General features: G+C 39.2%; 3 protein-coding genes across 5 annotated transcripts; 1 reads left to right on the top strand and 2 right to left on the bottom strand.

Moving 5' to 3' along the window:
* Positions 1-1,387: 1,387 nt before the first annotated feature.
* On the bottom strand, positions 1,388-3,612 carry LOC113585322 (transmembrane emp24 domain-containing protein 6-like). Of its 2 annotated transcripts, none has more exons than XM_027022741.2 (4): positions 3,351-3,612; positions 2,675-2,801; positions 2,216-2,280; positions 1,388-2,046 (listed from the first exon to the last, which is right to left on the bottom strand). In XM_027022741.2, the coding sequence occupies exons 1-4, from the start codon at positions 3,564-3,566 to the stop codon at positions 1,825-1,827; spliced, it is 630 nt and encodes a 209-aa protein (XP_026878542.1). In that variant the 5' UTR covers positions 3,567-3,612; the 3' UTR covers positions 1,388-1,824. The 2 variants fall into 2 exon arrangements, with proteins under 2 accessions (XP_026878542.1, XP_026878540.1); XM_027022739.2 differs by having other exon boundaries at positions 2,216-2,370.
* Positions 3,613-4,019: 407 nt separating this feature from the next.
* Positions 4,020-5,717, bottom strand: LOC113585287 (transmembrane emp24 domain-containing protein 6-like). The gene is made up of 4 exons (XM_027022697.2): positions 5,508-5,717; positions 4,904-5,030; positions 4,507-4,673; positions 4,020-4,344 (listed from the first exon to the last, which is right to left on the bottom strand). Exons 1-4 carry the CDS (start codon positions 5,715-5,717, stop codon positions 4,111-4,113), a joined length of 738 nt encoding a protein of 245 aa, XP_026878498.2. The 3' UTR covers positions 4,020-4,110.
* Positions 5,718-9,413: 3,696 nt separating this feature from the next.
* Positions 9,414-11,559, top strand: nudt7 (nudix (nucleoside diphosphate linked moiety X)-type motif 7). 2 transcript variants are annotated; one of them, XM_027022730.2, is made up of 3 exons: positions 9,414-9,611; positions 10,090-10,248; positions 10,544-11,559. In XM_027022730.2, the coding sequence occupies exons 1-3, from the start codon at positions 9,456-9,458 to the stop codon at positions 10,892-10,894; spliced, it is 666 nt and encodes a 221-aa protein (XP_026878531.1). In that variant the 5' UTR covers positions 9,414-9,455; the 3' UTR covers positions 10,895-11,559. The 2 variants fall into 2 exon arrangements, with proteins under 2 accessions (XP_026878531.1, XP_026878532.1); XM_027022731.2 differs by having other exon boundaries at positions 10,090-10,218.
* The last annotated feature ends 5,643 nt before the right edge of the window (positions 11,560-17,202 follow it).

The following is a 17,202-nucleotide window of genomic DNA, read 5'->3' on the forward strand; positions in this document are numbered from 1 at the left end:
CCAATTTATCACACAATCAATCATCCAACAAAACTCCTTCACATTCTCAGTCAAATTCTCATTCTGTAGCCTACCATCTTTGCTGCTTCCTGATTGGTGTTCCAACACCCCCTCCCGGATATGACCGACATTAGAACACACTGCTAGAAAGTACTTGTATATGCAGAATTACATGGAAATATTACACAAGAAGGCTAGTAAGTATAGGGAAAGATGTAACTAACACCAGTTAGCAACAACAGTTCTTGTTTCAGTTGATGGTTTATGGATTTAGGATTTACACATGATGCCCATCGTTAGAATGACAAGAAAATGTTTAAATACAATCAATTATCCGCCAAAGGGTTTCTTCTTGCTTGCTGCAAATGACAGTAACAGAATTAGGGATAATTTTTTCAAATATTTATAAACAAACAGTCCGGCGGCTACATGCACTGAAAGAGAAGAATTTATAGGATTTCACCATTTGAAGTTGGTTGAGTTTGATTCACGTCTCTTAATCAACTTGATAGAGACGGCCTTCTGTCGAGAACAGTGATGTGTCGATCAAACCCAGAGACTAATTAATAAACTATCTCGTCCTACAACAAATGAAAATACAAAACGAACACGAGAAAATCTTTAACAAGTTGTAACGTACAATTGCGTATGTTAGCATAGCAACGCTTCCTCATTTTTTTAGTACAAAACGAAGTCGCCAAACCCGTACTATCAAGATCAGTATACTGGTATATCAGTACCAGTGTGTAGGACGCAACTGGAACGCAACCGTAATAATAGATATTAGCTATAAGCGTGCAAATAAGCGACAGTGAATTGGATTTGTGGCTTCCCTATATCATTTATTTTACTTTCTCGTAAACTTCAGTAATTACGTTAACACAATTTGAAGCGATTTGCAAACATGTCGAATGGCAGAAAAGAAACTTATGGAGTGATAGAAAGCACATCCTCTATAAGCCGTGCAGCAGCAATAATCGTCCTGCACAACCTGCCCCCGGAAAACAGTTCCATTCACTTCCGTTCACATCTATATTTGTGCATATGTAGCTGGTGTCAATAAATCCGTTTGCCTTATATTTCAGTCTTTGCTGTAGAAAAGGCTGAACTGATTTATTGACACCAGCTACATATGCACAAATATAGATTTTTTTTTTTTTACAGGACCTAAGAGTTTCAAGATACTAATTCAGATAAATACTGAAATGAATAAAATGTGGTTTTACTTCAGCAAATATGTTGCTTTGTATATGGCATTTTGTATATGGCCATAAATAAGAGAAGGTTGATTACAAACAATTTGTTTTTACTAAAGAGGTAATTACACATTATTCCAAAAAATATATGTTCAAAATGTAATAGATTAATTTGAAGTTGACTTTTTTCATATAAAGTTGTTCAACCCTGTCCACGCTGTCTAGGTGTACAGTACTGACACTCCCTGAAGAGATTAATTATGGCCTCATTGTTTGACTACAAACTGTAGAAGAAGTCCATTAATTTAAAAATGTTAAGAGTAGCTCTTTACTGGAGAGAATATGTGTAGTAATCTGAATGAGACTTAGTTTTCTTTGTTGGTTAGAAGGATTTTTTTAAATAGCCATGTAGCTTTCCACAGAACTTTATAATTGGTGCACTGTAAAAATAATTCTGTAAATGTACAATACCTAGTTGGCAGCAAAGTTTCCAAGTAGTTAGTGTACTTGTTTAAAATGCAAAATTGTTAACTTCAGTGAAGTCTGCATATTGCCAGAGAGGGAAATAACTTGAAGAGCAAAAAGGAAAAAAGGAAATGAGTTGTAATGTATCAGCTTTTGGGTTGCCTCAGCAGCGGGAACGGTTGCTCTGTGTGCAGAAGAACTTCTTAAGGAAGAAGAACTGAATGTATCCTGTTAGGATGATGACGAGGCTCTGAAGAGCAGACCAGGTGTTCACGTAGCTAGACTTGGACTGAAGTAGGTAGAGGTCGGTCCCTCTGTGCATACGTTCTATGTTATAGAAGTGCCACATCTGCTGGATTTGAATCCGTATCTTCCTTGAAATGCCCTGGGGAATGAATAAGTTATAAATATTAGACCAGGGGTAACCTATAAAGTATATGACTGGAATATACTGATTACATATTATGTAATATTATATTATGATTACAATGTAAAACAAGCACTATAACATAAAATAGGTTCCTGTAAGCTTAAAAGAATGATTTCCTCTATACCTCAATGTTGGAAAAAGTGCTGTTTAAAATCACTTCTTCCATGCCATTCTCTCTCTGGGCCTCAGCTGACTCCTCATAGAACACCCCAAAATTCAGAAAGACTCGCATATCACCAAAACGATTGCGAGTGTTGGCAAAACACATCTGATAAAAACCTGTTTTTTTTTTGTTTTGTTTTTACAAAATGTGAGAAAGAAAATAATACAAACATGTACAATATAGATACATTTCTTATGGATTTTTTTTTTCATTCTTTTCCATTATATTATTCTCTTACAGTAGTAAAATTACTCATTCTGGTCCAGACTGATCAGATGTTTAAAAAAGATAATCTAGGATAAATCTAGTGTTCTCTGTTTTCCCTTTCAGCTGGAGAAGGGCTGATATGAGGGTACTCTTGCCCTAATTCTAGCTCAAACATTGTCTATCGTCATGTGTTGTCTGATAGATTTACTGTACCTGACTCCTTTGCTCTGAAGCTCATCTGGCCTTTAGTATCATCAGTGTAGGATAAAAGAAGGCCCTTAGGGGACAGAATGGAGACTGCAGTATGTCTGTGTGCCATCATCCCAGACACCCATTGAACCTGGACATGAGACAATACCATTGCAAATATAACTACCATTTTAAGCATCAAACCAGTTGTTATACCTATTGGTACTATGTAATGTGCAAATAATTTCTTTTGCCAGTTTCCTTACACACTTACACACACACACACACACACACACACACACACACGATGACTTTTAAGTAAATATACAACATTCTCTGTGTTGTTGGACATTTATCAATGCTTATCAATGTGTATATTGTTATTAAACATGTGTTTAAAAATGTTTGTATAAGGTTTATATTTTGCTTAAAAATAATTAAAAATAATAAAATCACTGTTGTCTCTTCCCAGGAATGCAAGGTAAAGGATCAGATAAGTGAAAGGTACAATAGCGTTGATAAGCAAATAGAGAACCAAGGTCAGTGCACATATTGTGATTCAGTTATTACAATACCTCAGTTCCTTTGAAACCTGCATGATTTGCATCTGAATCACAACAACATACATTAAATAGGAGACAATGACAGCTCATACACAAAAAGCAAGACAAATTTAATTTCTGAATTTAGTCAAACTTACCATGTAGGTCAGGTAAAAGCGACCAGTCTGCTGAGCAAAATGCCAGTAGCACTGTGACTCTGTGCCCGACAACACGATGGCAAAATCATAGTGGTCTGCCCCCTGAAACAGGTCGTGGCCTCTGTGATCTGCATCTGGTCTGCCCTCCTGACCCTCACTCCACTGTCCAAAATGGAGGAAGATGAGGAGGACTAAGGTGCATGCAATGCAGTGCATGTTTCATACTACATGCGCACACACACACACATAGCATTTTCAAGGACAGGTGGAGCGGTGTTACTCCTATGGGCAGATTGTTGCGGTACATGAGGACCTTGGAAATGATTAACTTAATCTTAATACTGACCATCCCATTGGGACCTGGGAAATTATTAACCTAATCTTAATACTGACCATCTCATTACTCACCTGTCTAATATGCCACAGAAAGCTTTATAAAAGCCATTAGCTTTAGTTTATGGCATTAGCATTAGGTTATGGTTAATGTTATCCATCTTTCTGTGTATTCACTATATACTTGCTATTATACAGCTTGAAAAAAAATTATTTGGTAAGATGTAACAAGGAATTAATTGGTCATATTTATAGCACAGAAAATCCAAACATTTAGATATCATCTGTGATCTTTATTCATCAGGCTTATCTGTGTATGACCAGGAAGAAGAAGGGACAATCAGAAGGTAATTTAAAGTCCATCACACAAAGCTGGTCCTTCATGTCCTGAGAAAAAGTAGATCCCCTTCAGAGGTAAAGGGGCAGATCAGCAGCGGGGTTTCTCTGTCTCGGTGGTGGGCTTGATGTCGAAAAGCCTCTTGAGGAAGAAGAGCTGCAGGTATCCAGCCATGATAATGACAAAGCCCTGGACGGCTGACCATGTGCTGACATAGCTGGAGTTGGACTGCAGCAGGAAGTAATCAGTCCCTCTCCTCATTCGCTCAATGTTATAATAACGCCACATATGGAACATGAAGGTCTGCAACCGGTTGGAGCTTTCCTATAAAAGTTTTCAAAAAAGTATACAAAGAGGTTTTCTAGTTATTTAAAATGGTTACATTTCTCTTCTTGGCCAGAATTGGGAAGGAATACAAAAAGTAATGGAAAGATCCTTTTTAAAAATTATGACAAAATGCGTTTGTGAATTTCAGCTCAGACTTACCTCCATGGTGGAGATTGTTTTATTTAAGTGTTCCCTTTCCTCTTCTTTCTTGATTTCCTCTTCCTTCTTGAAATCTTTCAAACCCTCATAGTACACACCAAAGTTGAGGAAGATCTGCATACTGCCAAAGTGATTGTGGAAATTGCTAAAGCACATCTGATAAAACCCTGTGGCAAAACATTCCCACACAATGAACACTTACTGCAAGGAACTGTAGAAGGACTACTAAGATCCATATTTAAAAAGATAACAGACTGTAAATATGTATATTTAAACAGATGTTAGTTCAAATAGGTTAGTTTCAAATAAACAAAAAATGTTGAGATTGCAAACTGGATAGCTGAACTTAGGCTCAAAGCGAAATGCCTGCTCTGACTCATCTGAGACTCTCACTCACCAGTCTCTCCAGCAATGAAGGCAATCTCGCCTTTGGCATCATCCACTGAGCTCATGATAAGACCACTTGGAGCATTGACAATGACTGACAGGTGCTTGTCATTGGCCAATCCAGTGACCCACTGAACCTGAACAGACAGTTAAGATGCTTTTTGCTGACATCACATCAGGTTCAGTTCATTAAGCAACAAACAAAATGATTCATTACATATATGTGTGGGTATATAATTTTTACAGATAACAATTACTATTGCTAGAGTGAATGAAAACGATTCTGCTGTGAGAAACAATAAGCCAAAAAGCTTTCCCCCTCTCCTTCCCACACTGAATGGACATATGGTGACCCCAACAGTTTGTTGTTATAGGTTATTCTAGTCTGTCTTAGGTTAAATGCAATACATTTCACATTCCACAAAAGAAAACTGGTTGTGTAACAACTACTGAATACTCAGTGCGCTGTTTCACAGCTATTCTTTCATAAAAACCTCACTCTCGGCCGCCTAAGCACAGTTATAGCGCCAGTCACAGGAAGAAAATCAAGAACACAGAACACACAAAATACAACATCTAGTCAAACAAACCAGCTCCACTCCTCACCATATTACCATAAAGTTGAGGTAGAAGCGCTCGCCCTGGTGAGCAAAATGCCAGAAGCAGTCAAGCCCTGTTGCAGGCAGGACAATGGCGAAGTCATATTGGTCTGCTCCCCAGAAGAGCTCCTGATCTGACACGTCTGGCCGCAGGTCCTTCACCGCTCCCCCGCTGCTCCAGGCAATGGTCAGAAGGAGGAGAACACGGCGATCCCTCTTCAACATTACAAAACTAATGAGAGAAGGGGGATGATGACGAGTTTGTTTCAACTACAAAACTGGAACTTTTGAGGAGCCAGAGTCTCGCAGTAAAAGGTTAGCAGATGATTAACTCTGATTCTGATATGTGTCTACAGCCTCTATGAGTGGGGAAATTCATGTCAGGAAACAGGTGTTACTGGCATCTCCCCCAAAGTATACTTTAGAATAGGCTGATTGTAACGTGTGGTGGCCCGAGTGCCACAGGGCGCGAGGCAGGACGTACAGGGACGAACATTTATTAACATAAACGATAGCAGCACTCACACGTATTACAAACGATGAACATGAAACGATACACAAGGATACATCTAACAAATATGTTACATTCAGACATTACATCTACAATGAGCAACCACGCCACACACCCTGACGTGAGTTTAAATACACAGACAAAACGAGGTGCAGGTGTGTGCAGGCGTGGTTACAAACGAATTGGCTTAATTCATGTGCACTTCTGGGAGACATACAGAAACAAATTTTCTTGACACCTTAAAGAGGATCCAAACTCACTGTACACTCATGTGTAGATTTATACTTTTTTTTCCGTTCAGGCGGACACATCCTGTGGTTAAGGGAATAAAATGCCACATGCACAATATACAATCTGCAGGCCATTTCCCATGTAATTAACAGCAATACTTTTAATAAATAAAACTATATTGCACTTTTCATAGTGGCAATTCAAAGTGCTTCACATAAAAGAGGTGTTGCTTAAATAAAATGTTTGATTTACACTGAAAAGATAACTACAACTGATTTATACAGATAGAGATTCAAATAAACTACAAATGTTAAACACAGAGATCTAAGTAAAACTAAAAGACGTGTTAAAAATGAAAATGGTAAACATAGATGTACCAATACTATAAATTCAGGGGCCATATGTGTAGGCGAATTTATTAGTTTGTCAGCCATGGCAAGAAGTATTCTGCTATTATTAATATGGTTGACAATACTGGAGAAAAATTATTGTCTAACTTTGCATATTGCTGTTTGTAATCATGCAGCCCATCTTTGAAGATGTCTTTGTGAGACAGATGTTTTGTTTTATGCCAACTGTGTTCAGCTTTCCTGCATTCTCTCTTTAACTTCTGCAGTCTCCTCTATAACACTACAAATTTTTGAGTTGAAGCTATCCAGCAGAGCATCAACTGACTCAGATTGCTTGCATGGCATCATGCACATTTTGCTCATGAAAAGTGTGGCTGTGCTACCATTCATAGTACTAAACCTACAGCCAGGGGTAGCTCAGCAGTTAAGGTACTGGTCTAGTAATCAGAAGGTTACTGGTTTAAGCCTCACTGTTGTCATGGAACCCCTGAGCAAAGCCTTAACCATCACTTGCTCATATTGTACTTAATCACAATTTTAAGTTACTTGGGATAAAAGTGTCTGTTATATGTGTATAAACCTCTTAATACAGATGCTTCTGGTTTTGAGTTCGAGAGACATTTATAAAGTTGATGTTTGGTGGAGCTGATGTATACTGCAGACTGGATACTTTGACATGCACTTGTTCTTTTTGTTTCTGATAAACACTGGAATGGGAGAGATTACGGACATGCTGGACCAAGCTTCTTTTGAAAACATGTACTGCTGACATCACTGTGGCAGCAGGAACCCGAAGAATTTCAGTGTGGCACACTACTTGAAAGTGATGTTTCTTTTTCCATTAAAGCGGTCGATGGTGGGAGGAGCACTTGCTGATGATTGGGGTAGAGAGCAAAGCTGCCTTTCCAGTGATAGAGGAGCCCATCTCCATCTGTGAGATGCTACAGGTAGTGGGGGAGCTTGATGCCTCTTGGGGCAGGTCTGAGGAATAGAAGTGGTGATGAGGCAGTAGATAAGGGTGGAAGAGTACCTGAGGGCTGGCAGACAGGGAAAGTAACAGCCTCGTCTCAGCCAATACCAGCTTCTCCAATGTTGCTGCATGTGGTGTGATGGGGAAAGAGATAGAGGATAGTATCGTTGGTGAGATAAAAATCAGGTGATGTAAAGGTGTATATGTACCAATGAGTCTCCAACAGTGGGGGTGGATAAGTTGTGCACTGAGAAAATTGCGATTTCCAGAATCTCAGAACTAACATCATGTATGTCTTTCTGAACCTGCATAAACAAACAAATGGTACATAAGTAAATTATTAAAGCTTACAAAACTTACAGGCACATAAATGAATAAAACTTACTAACATCAACACTGTACTCTGAAGCTTTTTTAAAGGTTTATGGCTGACATTTCTGTTCCCATCAAATTCTTGTAGCTTTTTTGGAGCAGTACATAGGTTTTTATAACCCAAATGACATTTATCGTGATGCATGATGCTCCGAAATGTCCAACAAGCTCTTTCCAGCCCCTGTTCAGATGACCTAAAACCAGTTTTCCTTGCATTACAACCACCTTTAGCTTTGATTACGGCACGCATTCGCTGTGGTATTGTTTCCACAAGCTTCTGCAATGTCACAACATTTATTTCTGTCCAGAGTTGCATTAATCCCCCCCCCCCCAAGAGCTTGTATTGATGATGGGAGATTTGGACCACTGCGCAAAGTCTTTTCCAACACATCCCAAAGATTCTCAATGGGGTTCAGGCCTGGACTCTGTGGTGGCCAATCCATGTGTGAAAATGATCTCATGTTCCTTGAACCACTCTTTCACAATTTAGGCCTGATCAATCCTGGCATTGTCATCTTAGAATATGCCCACGCCATCAGGGAAGAAAAAATCCATTGATGGAATAACCTGGTCGTTCAGTATATTCAGGTAGTCAGCTGACCTCATTCTTTGGGCACATAAGTTGCTGAACCTAGACCTGACCAACTGCAGCAACCCCAGATCATAGCACTGCCCCCACAGGGTTGTACGGTAGGCACTAGACATGATGTGTGCATCACTTCAGCCACCTCTCTTCCTACCCTGATGCGCCCATCACTGTGAAACAGTTGTAAATCTGGACTCATCAGACCACATGACCTTTTTCCATTGCTCCAGAGTCCAATCTTTATGCTCCCTAGCAAATTGAAGCCGTATTTGCCGGTTAGCCTCACTGTGGTTTTCTTAAGGCTACACAGCTGTTTAGTCTCACTCCATTGAGTTCCATTCGCATTGGGTGAAAATGCTCTTACTTTCACTATTAAACATATCCCTGAGTTCTACTGTTCTTTTTCTACGATTTGATTTCACCACACGTTTAAGTGATCGCCAATCACAATCATTCAAGATTTTTTTCAGACCATATTCCTTCCTTGAAGATGATGTTTCCCCAGTGTCCTTCCACTTTTTAATAATGCGTTGGACACTTCTTAACCTGATTTTAGTAGTTTCAGCAATCTCCTTGGAGGTTTTCTCTGCTTGATGCATGCCAATAATTTGACCCTTCTGAAACATCTTTGCCACGACCACAGGATGTGTCTTTTGACATGGTTGTTTAACAAATGAGAAGCTACTCACTGCATCAGTTAGGGTTAAATAACTTGTTGCCAGCTGAAACATAATCACCCATGTAGTAATTATCCAATGGGAGGCTCCTACCTATTTGCTTAGTTAAATACAGGTGGTGACCTTTTTTTTTGCTAAAAGATCAACGAGTCCGACATGCGGGTGCACTCTTAGTAGCGTATATGACCAAAGCGGAAGTGGTTCCCTACGTCATTTACCAGACGTTTTTGAGCGGAGTGGTAGGTTAGCTAAGGTAGTTAGCTGCAATGGACCTTAAGGAAAGAGTAATATCATCATTAAAGAAACACGATGTTGGCGACGAGTTTTCGTATATACGTTCTTTGTCGAAAGCTTCAGTACTCATTCCTATTTTCGTCAGCGAAAGGGAACTGCATGTACTACTGACTGTGCGCTCCACAGAAGTAAGTGAAATTTAGTAAATTCTGGCCGTTGCAGGTTATCGAACACCTTTTTAACTAGTTGTCCTCGGTGTTGTTAGCTAGCTAGCGTTAGATAACTACTATAATTTATTTGCATTATTGATAGACTACTTCTGCAAAAAAGGGACGCCTGTTTAATTTGTAATTCCTAATGTAATGTCGGCAGAACTGTACTTCTTGCTCGTCGTTCTTGTAAGTCTGTTTTTTTTCTTTCTTTCTGTTTTATCGTCCTATTACTTGTGGTAAATAGTTTTGGTAATAAAGTTTTGGATCGCGGATTGCTTAATAGGGGGTTCAGTTATAGTAGCCTGGGTCTGTTACTTAGTTCTCTCAGTCAGCATAACAATCCATAAGAGTAGGTAGAGGAGATTCTTATTTCTGTCTTAACTTTAGTAATATATGTCCAAATCCACAATAACATCTTAGTAATAATAAACTGTTTCTTTTGTACCTTTCTCAGCTCAAACACAATGCAGGAGAGGTGTGTTTTCCTGGGGGCAAAGCTGACCCACAGGATCGAGATGAAATTGAGACTGCCTTGAGGGAGGCACAGGAGGAGATTGGCCTTCCTCCTGATGGAGTAGAAGTGGTTTGTAAACTCTGGCCAGTATTGAATCTGGTACATTACACATTTATTTGCCTCAAATGCACTGAGATGGCTGTTGTAAAACGCACTATATAAATTAAGAGTTGAAAGATTTGACATTTTACTCAGTCTAATATTTTCTCTGTCCAAAGACTCTTGACATGGGCTTATGGAAATGTTTGTTTATTACTGTGAAAATGGAGTATATGATGAGCAGTATATAAGTATAAGGATGCATGCATACATGTGGTTGTAACAGTGCTGATATTGATTGATTGATACTCTTGTCTCCTCTTCTTTTCCATATGTCATTTAATATGCCCCACAGAGGGGCCTTCTGGTGACCCCAGTGGTGGGTTTCATCAGCGAGTCATTCCGAGCATGCCCGAACCCAGCCGAAGTGAGCGAGGTGTTCTGTGTTCCTCTGGAGTTTTTCCTCAAGGATGATAATCACTCATCCTATCCTGTACCCAGCATAGGTAGCTTTACACACAGTTTCATTTTCACTGATCCAATTACTGGTAAGGTGAATCAGATATGGGGACTGACAGCGTTTCTGCTCATAATATTGGCTATGCTATCCCTTGGAAAAGAGCCAGAGTTCAGGATGGGTTTTGACATGGACAAACCAGCTGCTTGTCTTCGTCGCTTCCTAGAACAAAGGCTAAGCAAGTTATGAGTACATAAATACTGCACAATTAGAGTAGATGGTGATTAAAATGTGTATTAATATTGCCTCCTGGTGAAAGATTACTTTCATCAACATCCTAATCAGTAAATACCTAAACAGTGCTATAAGTGCCCCATGGGTTTCTGGACATTACCTAGCTGTACACAGCTGCAGAATCAGATCATACAGCCATGGTGCACTGTCTTGAGTAGTGTTTTTGGTTCTTTTTCTGTTGACTTATGATGTCCGTTACAGTTCTCTCTGGGTCTACAGTGTAATTGCAATAGTACAATTTTGTTGCTAATGTCAGGGTGCACTAATTTTAAATATGTCATGACAAAATATTTAAGAAATCAGAATCTTAACCAAAGCTAGTATCAGGTGCCCCATTTATAAAGAGAACTTAAATGTACAGCAAGCTTTGTACCCAACATACCTAGCAGTTAACCAGTACTACTACCATTTACTATGTAAATATATTTTTTAATTGTTATATAAATCCTCAAGGTTGTCTTGGTCTGAGAAACATAATCTTTTGGTGTGCTACAAATAGTGAGGTTTCATTTATATACTTCCACATATACTGCTGAAATCAGTCTATTGAGCTGGTAAACCTTGGTGCAGAATGGTTTGTGTAATGCACAGTATAAATTAAAACATATTTCAAAACCTGGTAAGATGAATCCTATTTGTGTCATCTTTGGGTAGAGCTGGGTAAAATCTGAACAGAGCTGGAAATGAATCTTTTCTAAACCTTCAGAAATAAAACAGTCCTGCCTAATGACAACTAGGGATTTTCCTGATATTTCCTGACTAAAAATCTTTATTTTCTTTTAGTGTGGGAGTATTACTATGTCCATTGTAACTTGTAGTAGATTATGAAAAAGCAAGAATCAATGTTTGCAAAATTAATCTCCAATATAAAAATCTAAGATGTTTTGGGGACTCTGTTACAATGTAAAAACTTAAAATTGTAAGTGATTTGCAATGCTGTGGCAGCCTACCATTTATCGGAATGGCAGTGCTGTGCTGGTGAGTTGAAAGCAGGTGGACTCCAGCCAACCAATCTTTATTTCATTAGAGAGCAAGCCTGTCTCAGCAGATCCTTGAGAATGGATAGGTAACTATTCATCATGTACCACAGCATCTCAGCAGCAGCATACCCAAACAAATTTGCTTTTATCATAAACAAAAATGTATTATAAAGCTAAAGTAAATTGTTGAGGTGTAGGCCTCTGGAAAAATATTTTGTGTGGGCTATTGGACCACTAGAGGGTGTGGTAAGACAGGTATAACATTGATAATGTCTTAAAGTTTCATTTCAAAACCTTTTACTGTAATTAGCAGACTATTAATAATGTGTAAATCTGGAAGGTGCTACTGGTTTCCACTGCATTAGAAAGGTCCACTGTAAGCTTATATCAAGATAAATAGAAATCATTTAGTTTTCTCTGAGGAGGTCCTTAAATTAGTGAACAAAAAGTCCATAATGCAAAACAAATCATGGAAAAAAAAGTTCTTTTTTTTGCCAAGAATACTGTTTTTCTTACTGAAGAAATGGGGAATTGAGGGGCATCACTGGAGTGTATGTCCTGGACAAACCCTGGTCAGATGCATGTATCCTATTTATACCTAAATTACAGTGTAATGATGTTCATCTCCTTAGAACTGCAGTTTGGATTAGGATCAGACTATCCATCCACCCACACACATCTCTCCCTTTGTCTTGCTGACTCTTTCATAGCACAAAAACACCAACAGAAGCAAAAAAGTATAAAGCTTCTTTTAGTATATCTTTTATATTAGGGCTCTTTCTTTGCGAGATGTTTGAACCCATGTATCCATAGTGCTTATCAGACAATGTTAACCAGAGCAATTTTAAATCTTCTAAACTGTCTAAAGCATCACACTTTTAATTACCTGCTTGTATTAGTTTTTTTAGCAATGCAGTAAAACCAGTACAACATTTCAGGAGTTGGTAAATATCGATGGAACTGTGGCGTGGGGAATAACTCTTCGATTTCACTGCCTGTGAGGTCCTCACTCTGTTGTTGTGGCGATCATTCTAAACTTCTGGATTAGAGTTATCCAGTCAGCAGGTTTGAGCAGCCATATGTTGAGCTTGCATGCATTCAGTATTCTGCACGTAACATCTTGGCCAGAAAAAAAAAAACAAATCTCAATGCCATGGAATAACCAAGTCTTTATATTGTATAAGCTTTTCTATATGGATTGCATACTAAATAGGTAATATCCTGAATTCTGTACCTTCACTGCAGAACTCTGGTCTTCTCTTATAATTGTGAATTACACATCAGCTACAATGCCTTTGTTCAAGGAACTTCACTGCATTCCAGTTTCTTGAGGATGGCTGGGCCAGCATTATTTTATTTTGTACTAAGAATGCCTCTTACTAGGTTACCATCTATAAATAATATTGGACAACAATTGCTTCATTTCCTACAGAGATGTGTTGGAAAGGTTTCTATTTTTACTTTTACTTCATGTCTGCCTAGTGTCAGGTTTATATTGTGTTTGATCATGTTTTCAGCCAGTAATCTAAACACTGTTCATGACCAGGAGCAGATGTATTGGTGCATTCTCCTCTGAAGAGTTCAGCAGAGGTCCCTCCAAGATGAGGGCCAGCACTGAGTCTCTTGCTACATCTCATCAACAAAGCATTCTTGGTGAATGTTCTGTGGAATGTTCTGCAGGGACATCCCTTTTAGTAATGGCCATTATTCCCACAGATATCTGTTTACCTGCATACTGATATTAGCTGAACTGAACCACTCTGCACCAGTACATTGTTTCATTTAAATCATGTACTTCATTTAAATCAAGTATTTTAAATGTTTTTTTTTTCTTTTAAATGTGTGTCTCATATCACGTTCTTTGTCATTGCTATACTATCATGGAGATGTGTCCTGACTTTTGTCTTGAATAATTCCATTTACCTTAAATCACTGAACAGGTGTAGTACTAAGGCTGTGCAATATATAATTTGTTAATCACTCTCACAGCGCTGGCCTTGCCAGTGCTGATATCACAGAGGACGCAATATGAAAGTGGTGTCTCCAAGAAAGTCCTACCTAGAGCAGGACCGTGATCTTTTGAGCATGTATTTTTCCCTCAGTCTATGAGACTGCATTCGTTCAGGGCTCAATTCATGCCAGCTCTTACCATATCATTTATTTACACAAGCTTCCTCCTTTTTGTCCCTGAGGCCATTTCACACATGGGTTCTCTTGACATTCCCACTGACAAACTTGTTTATTTTTTAGATCAATAAAGACCACCTAAGTTCTTTTTTTATCAGAATCCTCTGAGCTTGTTTTGCTTTGTTCCTCTCTGTCAAGGTCAACACTGGGTGCAGGGAGAAGAGGAATGTATTACTGTGGAAAGATTTTGGTGAGGTTTATTTATGAATGTGACCATAATCCCCTGACTGCTTTCTCTAAGGATCCTATCACTGTGAGAAAATGAGGAGCGGGACCAGAAAGAGCCTGGGGAACCATAGAGAAGTGGAGTGCTATGGGAGAGGGTCTGCTGCTGAAAAATTTAAAATAGATGAGAATCTAAATATATGGAGTACAGAGGCATACACACTGAAATGTGTTCATAATCATCAGGGTTATTCAAGAATTCTGTGTTCCTTAAATATTTTTTAGTAGTTTATGTGCTTCCTGGGATTCAAACCTGGGCATTGCTAACGCCTGATTCTACCAGGCAAACTATAGCCATCATACTTGGTTTAGTGCACATGTATGTAGAAAGAACAACTGAAAACAAGTACCAAAATGCATTTCATGATGACAGCACTAATCTGACTATCCCTTCTATCCTTTTTTTTAAATCCCTCAATTCTCCCATACAAATCTATTGATTATGTAACTCCCTAACAGTGCTACAGCCTTGGAGCAAAAACACAACCGCTAACCTCAAGCACCAAACCATCCTCCCATAAAGACATATGGATATTAAAATTATGTTGTCAAACTTTCAGATTTTCAGCTGTTAGCGTCCTTATGGAAGTCTCATACTTGTGACGTGCATAACGAGAGTCATCAAGGTGTGAGGCTTTACGTCAGTGATCTGCACTGCACTGCATCTCAGCTGCGACACATGCAGGTGGTTGAGGTGAGAGAGAGAGAGAGAGAGAGAGAGAGAGAGAGAGAGAGAGAGAGAGAGAGAGAGAGAGAGAGAGAGAGAGAGAGAGAGAGAGAGAGAGCAGAGAGAGAGAGAGAGAGAGAGAGAGAGAGAGAGAGAGAGAGAGAGGAGAGAGAGAGGAGAGAGAGAGAGAGAGAGAGGATATGTTAAAGCATAAATATGAAACTGGGGACCTTTGAAAGAGAATATATTCAAGTATTACCAGAAAATATTCTGGTGCCCTGTTGCTTCTTCACAGGTTTATCAACTCTTATGCTTCTTTTTAGCATGCTTGGGTGTCTATGATTTGAGTTTGTCTCTATGATCCCTCTATGATGTGTCTGTGATTTCAATTGTTGTCTATTATCCCTCTGTGATATGTCTATGATGTGTGTTTGTGTCTGTGATGTGAGTTTAAAGAACTACACCTTCTCAAAAGCAGCCTCAACAGAAGGAAATATTGACTCCTACTGTGTCTCAGGGCTCAACTCTAATGTAGTGTTCTCTGAGATCTTTAATCATTGAACAAGAAATTGAACATGTTGTTAACTTGACATTATGGAATCTCCTGGCCTGTTAAGAAATGTGTTTGTGAAATGGCAGAGTTTTCTGTGTGTCCATTCCAGACCCACTGCTTTTTCATTGTGCTTCCTTCAAAGTCTCATTTCATTTGTATTTGTTTACTGAAAGTTAACAATCCTGGTATAATGCTGTTAAATGTCACCCCAACAGGCACTATACTCAGCCTGAGATATAGGCTTTCTAAGGTAATGTTCTGGAGCAGAACATCAGAGCAAGCACTGAACATTTTAGACCACCTTTAAGAAGTTCACCTTCCCTTAGGACATGGGGGCAGGCATGCACAGCACTACACACAAGCTTGGTCATAAAAAAATGTTTAATAAACAGATTGTAAATTCATCTGGCATGTGTGGGTGGAAGCACAGCCCATAGCATTTGGTGTGCATCACTTTGATTTTTTTGTGTGTATATAATTTCATCCTATTTTTAAATGTTATAAATTTTATTTCCAGATGATCTCACACCGTACTCCATTTATTAAAATAAACTGTTATAGAGGCAAAGTAGCTGTTTGTTAACGTGACTAAATGGCTCTAATCTCTGTGACAATTCGTGCACTGCTGAGTGGTATGTACCACACAGTGGGAAGGCTGTTACATGCCTTTCTTTTTGGGTTCAGAGGCTTTAAGCAACACTTGGTGTTGTGCCTTAATAAAACCTGCTGCTCCTTGGCACACTGCTCTCTTCATTTGGTACCATCAGATCAGGGCCCTAGTCCTGACTCACAATCTTGTATTAACAGTTTTTTTTTCAGAGACAGTTGGGGTCGTCAAACTTCTATTGTGGCCATTTGCACGACATGGGCATTTCAGTTCATTGATTATGTGTGTCAGCATTTCTAAGCAACCAGTTAACAGTGCTTGGAGCCTGGTTGCATGCACAGCAAAGCTGTCATGTGGGGATAAGCCAGCTCTGCTGTTATGTGAATTCTGACTGTCATTCTTATTCAAGTACACATCTCTTTCTGTCTTGCCTCAGGCAAAAAAGCAAATATATAAATGAAAGACATTCAGCTTTCAGTGCACATTTCAATTACTGAAGGCTAAGGGTAGTCCTAAGGACAGGTTACCACAATCAGGTATTGTATCCAAATAATTCTGAAAAACCCGAATAGATGTATGAAATGTGTTGATATATAAAGCTGCAGAAAGGTTGCAATCTTTTTGGAGTTGAAAGGTTTGTAACTAGACCAGTGTTTTTCAATGCAGTCCACAGGGATGAGGATGAGATGCACAAACGTGGACCATCTCTGAGGACTCCAGTTTCTGCCTAGTGGGAAACACTACTAGTCAGCTAGAAGGAAACTATTTAGTCCCGTACAGAGGGGCTACTGCACCAGCCCTTGAAACAGTTGTGGTGATGCTGCACACAGATCTGTAGTGCTGTCTATGCAGCAAAGCCCCGGCTGGCTTTGGCTCTACCTACAATTCGAGGGCTATCCTGCTGTCAGCAGGGTGGTGTGAAATATTGCAGCTATGAAAGCTGACTGTCTGCAGTTTGCTTCACAGCATCAAATGATTTCTGCTGAACAACGATTCCTCAAACGAGAGACTCATGCTGGTGGCACCTGCAGGACCCACAGCACC

The sequence above is a fragment of the Electrophorus electricus genome, chromosome 12, assembly GCF_013358815.1.
Source record: "Electrophorus electricus isolate fEleEle1 chromosome 12, fEleEle1.pri, whole genome shotgun sequence".
Classification (NCBI taxonomy): domain Eukaryota; kingdom Metazoa; phylum Chordata; class Actinopteri; order Gymnotiformes; family Gymnotidae; genus Electrophorus; species Electrophorus electricus.

What these genes read in the sequence shown, in the direction of transcription:
- LOC113585322 (XM_027022739.2), bottom strand. Translation starts at nt 3,566, where the DNA reads ATGCACTGCATTGCATGCACCTTAGTCCTCCTCATCTTCCTCCATTTT. An exon ending in GCTTTTACCTGACCTACATG is followed by an intron (nt 2,802 to 3,350) that starts GTAAGTTTGACT and finishes TCTCATGTCCAG; the next exon opens with GTTCAATGGGTGTCTGGGAT. An exon ending in CTTCAGAGCAAAGGAGTCAG is followed by an intron (nt 2,371 to 2,674) that starts GTACAGTAAATC and finishes AAAAAAAAACAG; the next exon opens with GTTTTTATCAGATGTGTTTT.
- LOC113585287 (XM_027022697.2), bottom strand. Translation starts at nt 5,717, where the DNA reads ATGTTGAAGAGGGATCGCCGTGTTCTCCTCCTTCTGACCATTGCCTGG. An exon ending in CTTCATTGCTGGAGAGACTG is followed by an intron (nt 4,674 to 4,903) that starts GTGAGTGAGAGT and finishes GTTTTGCCACAG; the next exon opens with GGTTTTATCAGATGTGCTTT. An exon ending in AAACAATCTCCACCATGGAG is followed by an intron (nt 4,345 to 4,506) that starts GTAAGTCTGAGC and finishes AAACTTTTATAG; the next exon opens with GAAAGCTCCAACCGGTTGCA.
- nudt7 (XM_027022730.2), top strand. Translation starts at nt 9,456, where the DNA reads ATGGACCTTAAGGAAAGAGTAATATCATCATTAAAGAAACACGATGTT. An exon ending in TGACTGTGCGCTCCACAGAA is followed by an intron (nt 9,612 to 10,089) that starts GTAAGTGAAATT and finishes TACCTTTCTCAG; the next exon opens with CTCAAACACAATGCAGGAGA. An exon ending in TCTGGCCAGTATTGAATCTG is followed by an intron (nt 10,249 to 10,543) that starts GTACATTACACA and finishes TATGCCCCACAG; the next exon opens with AGGGGCCTTCTGGTGACCCC.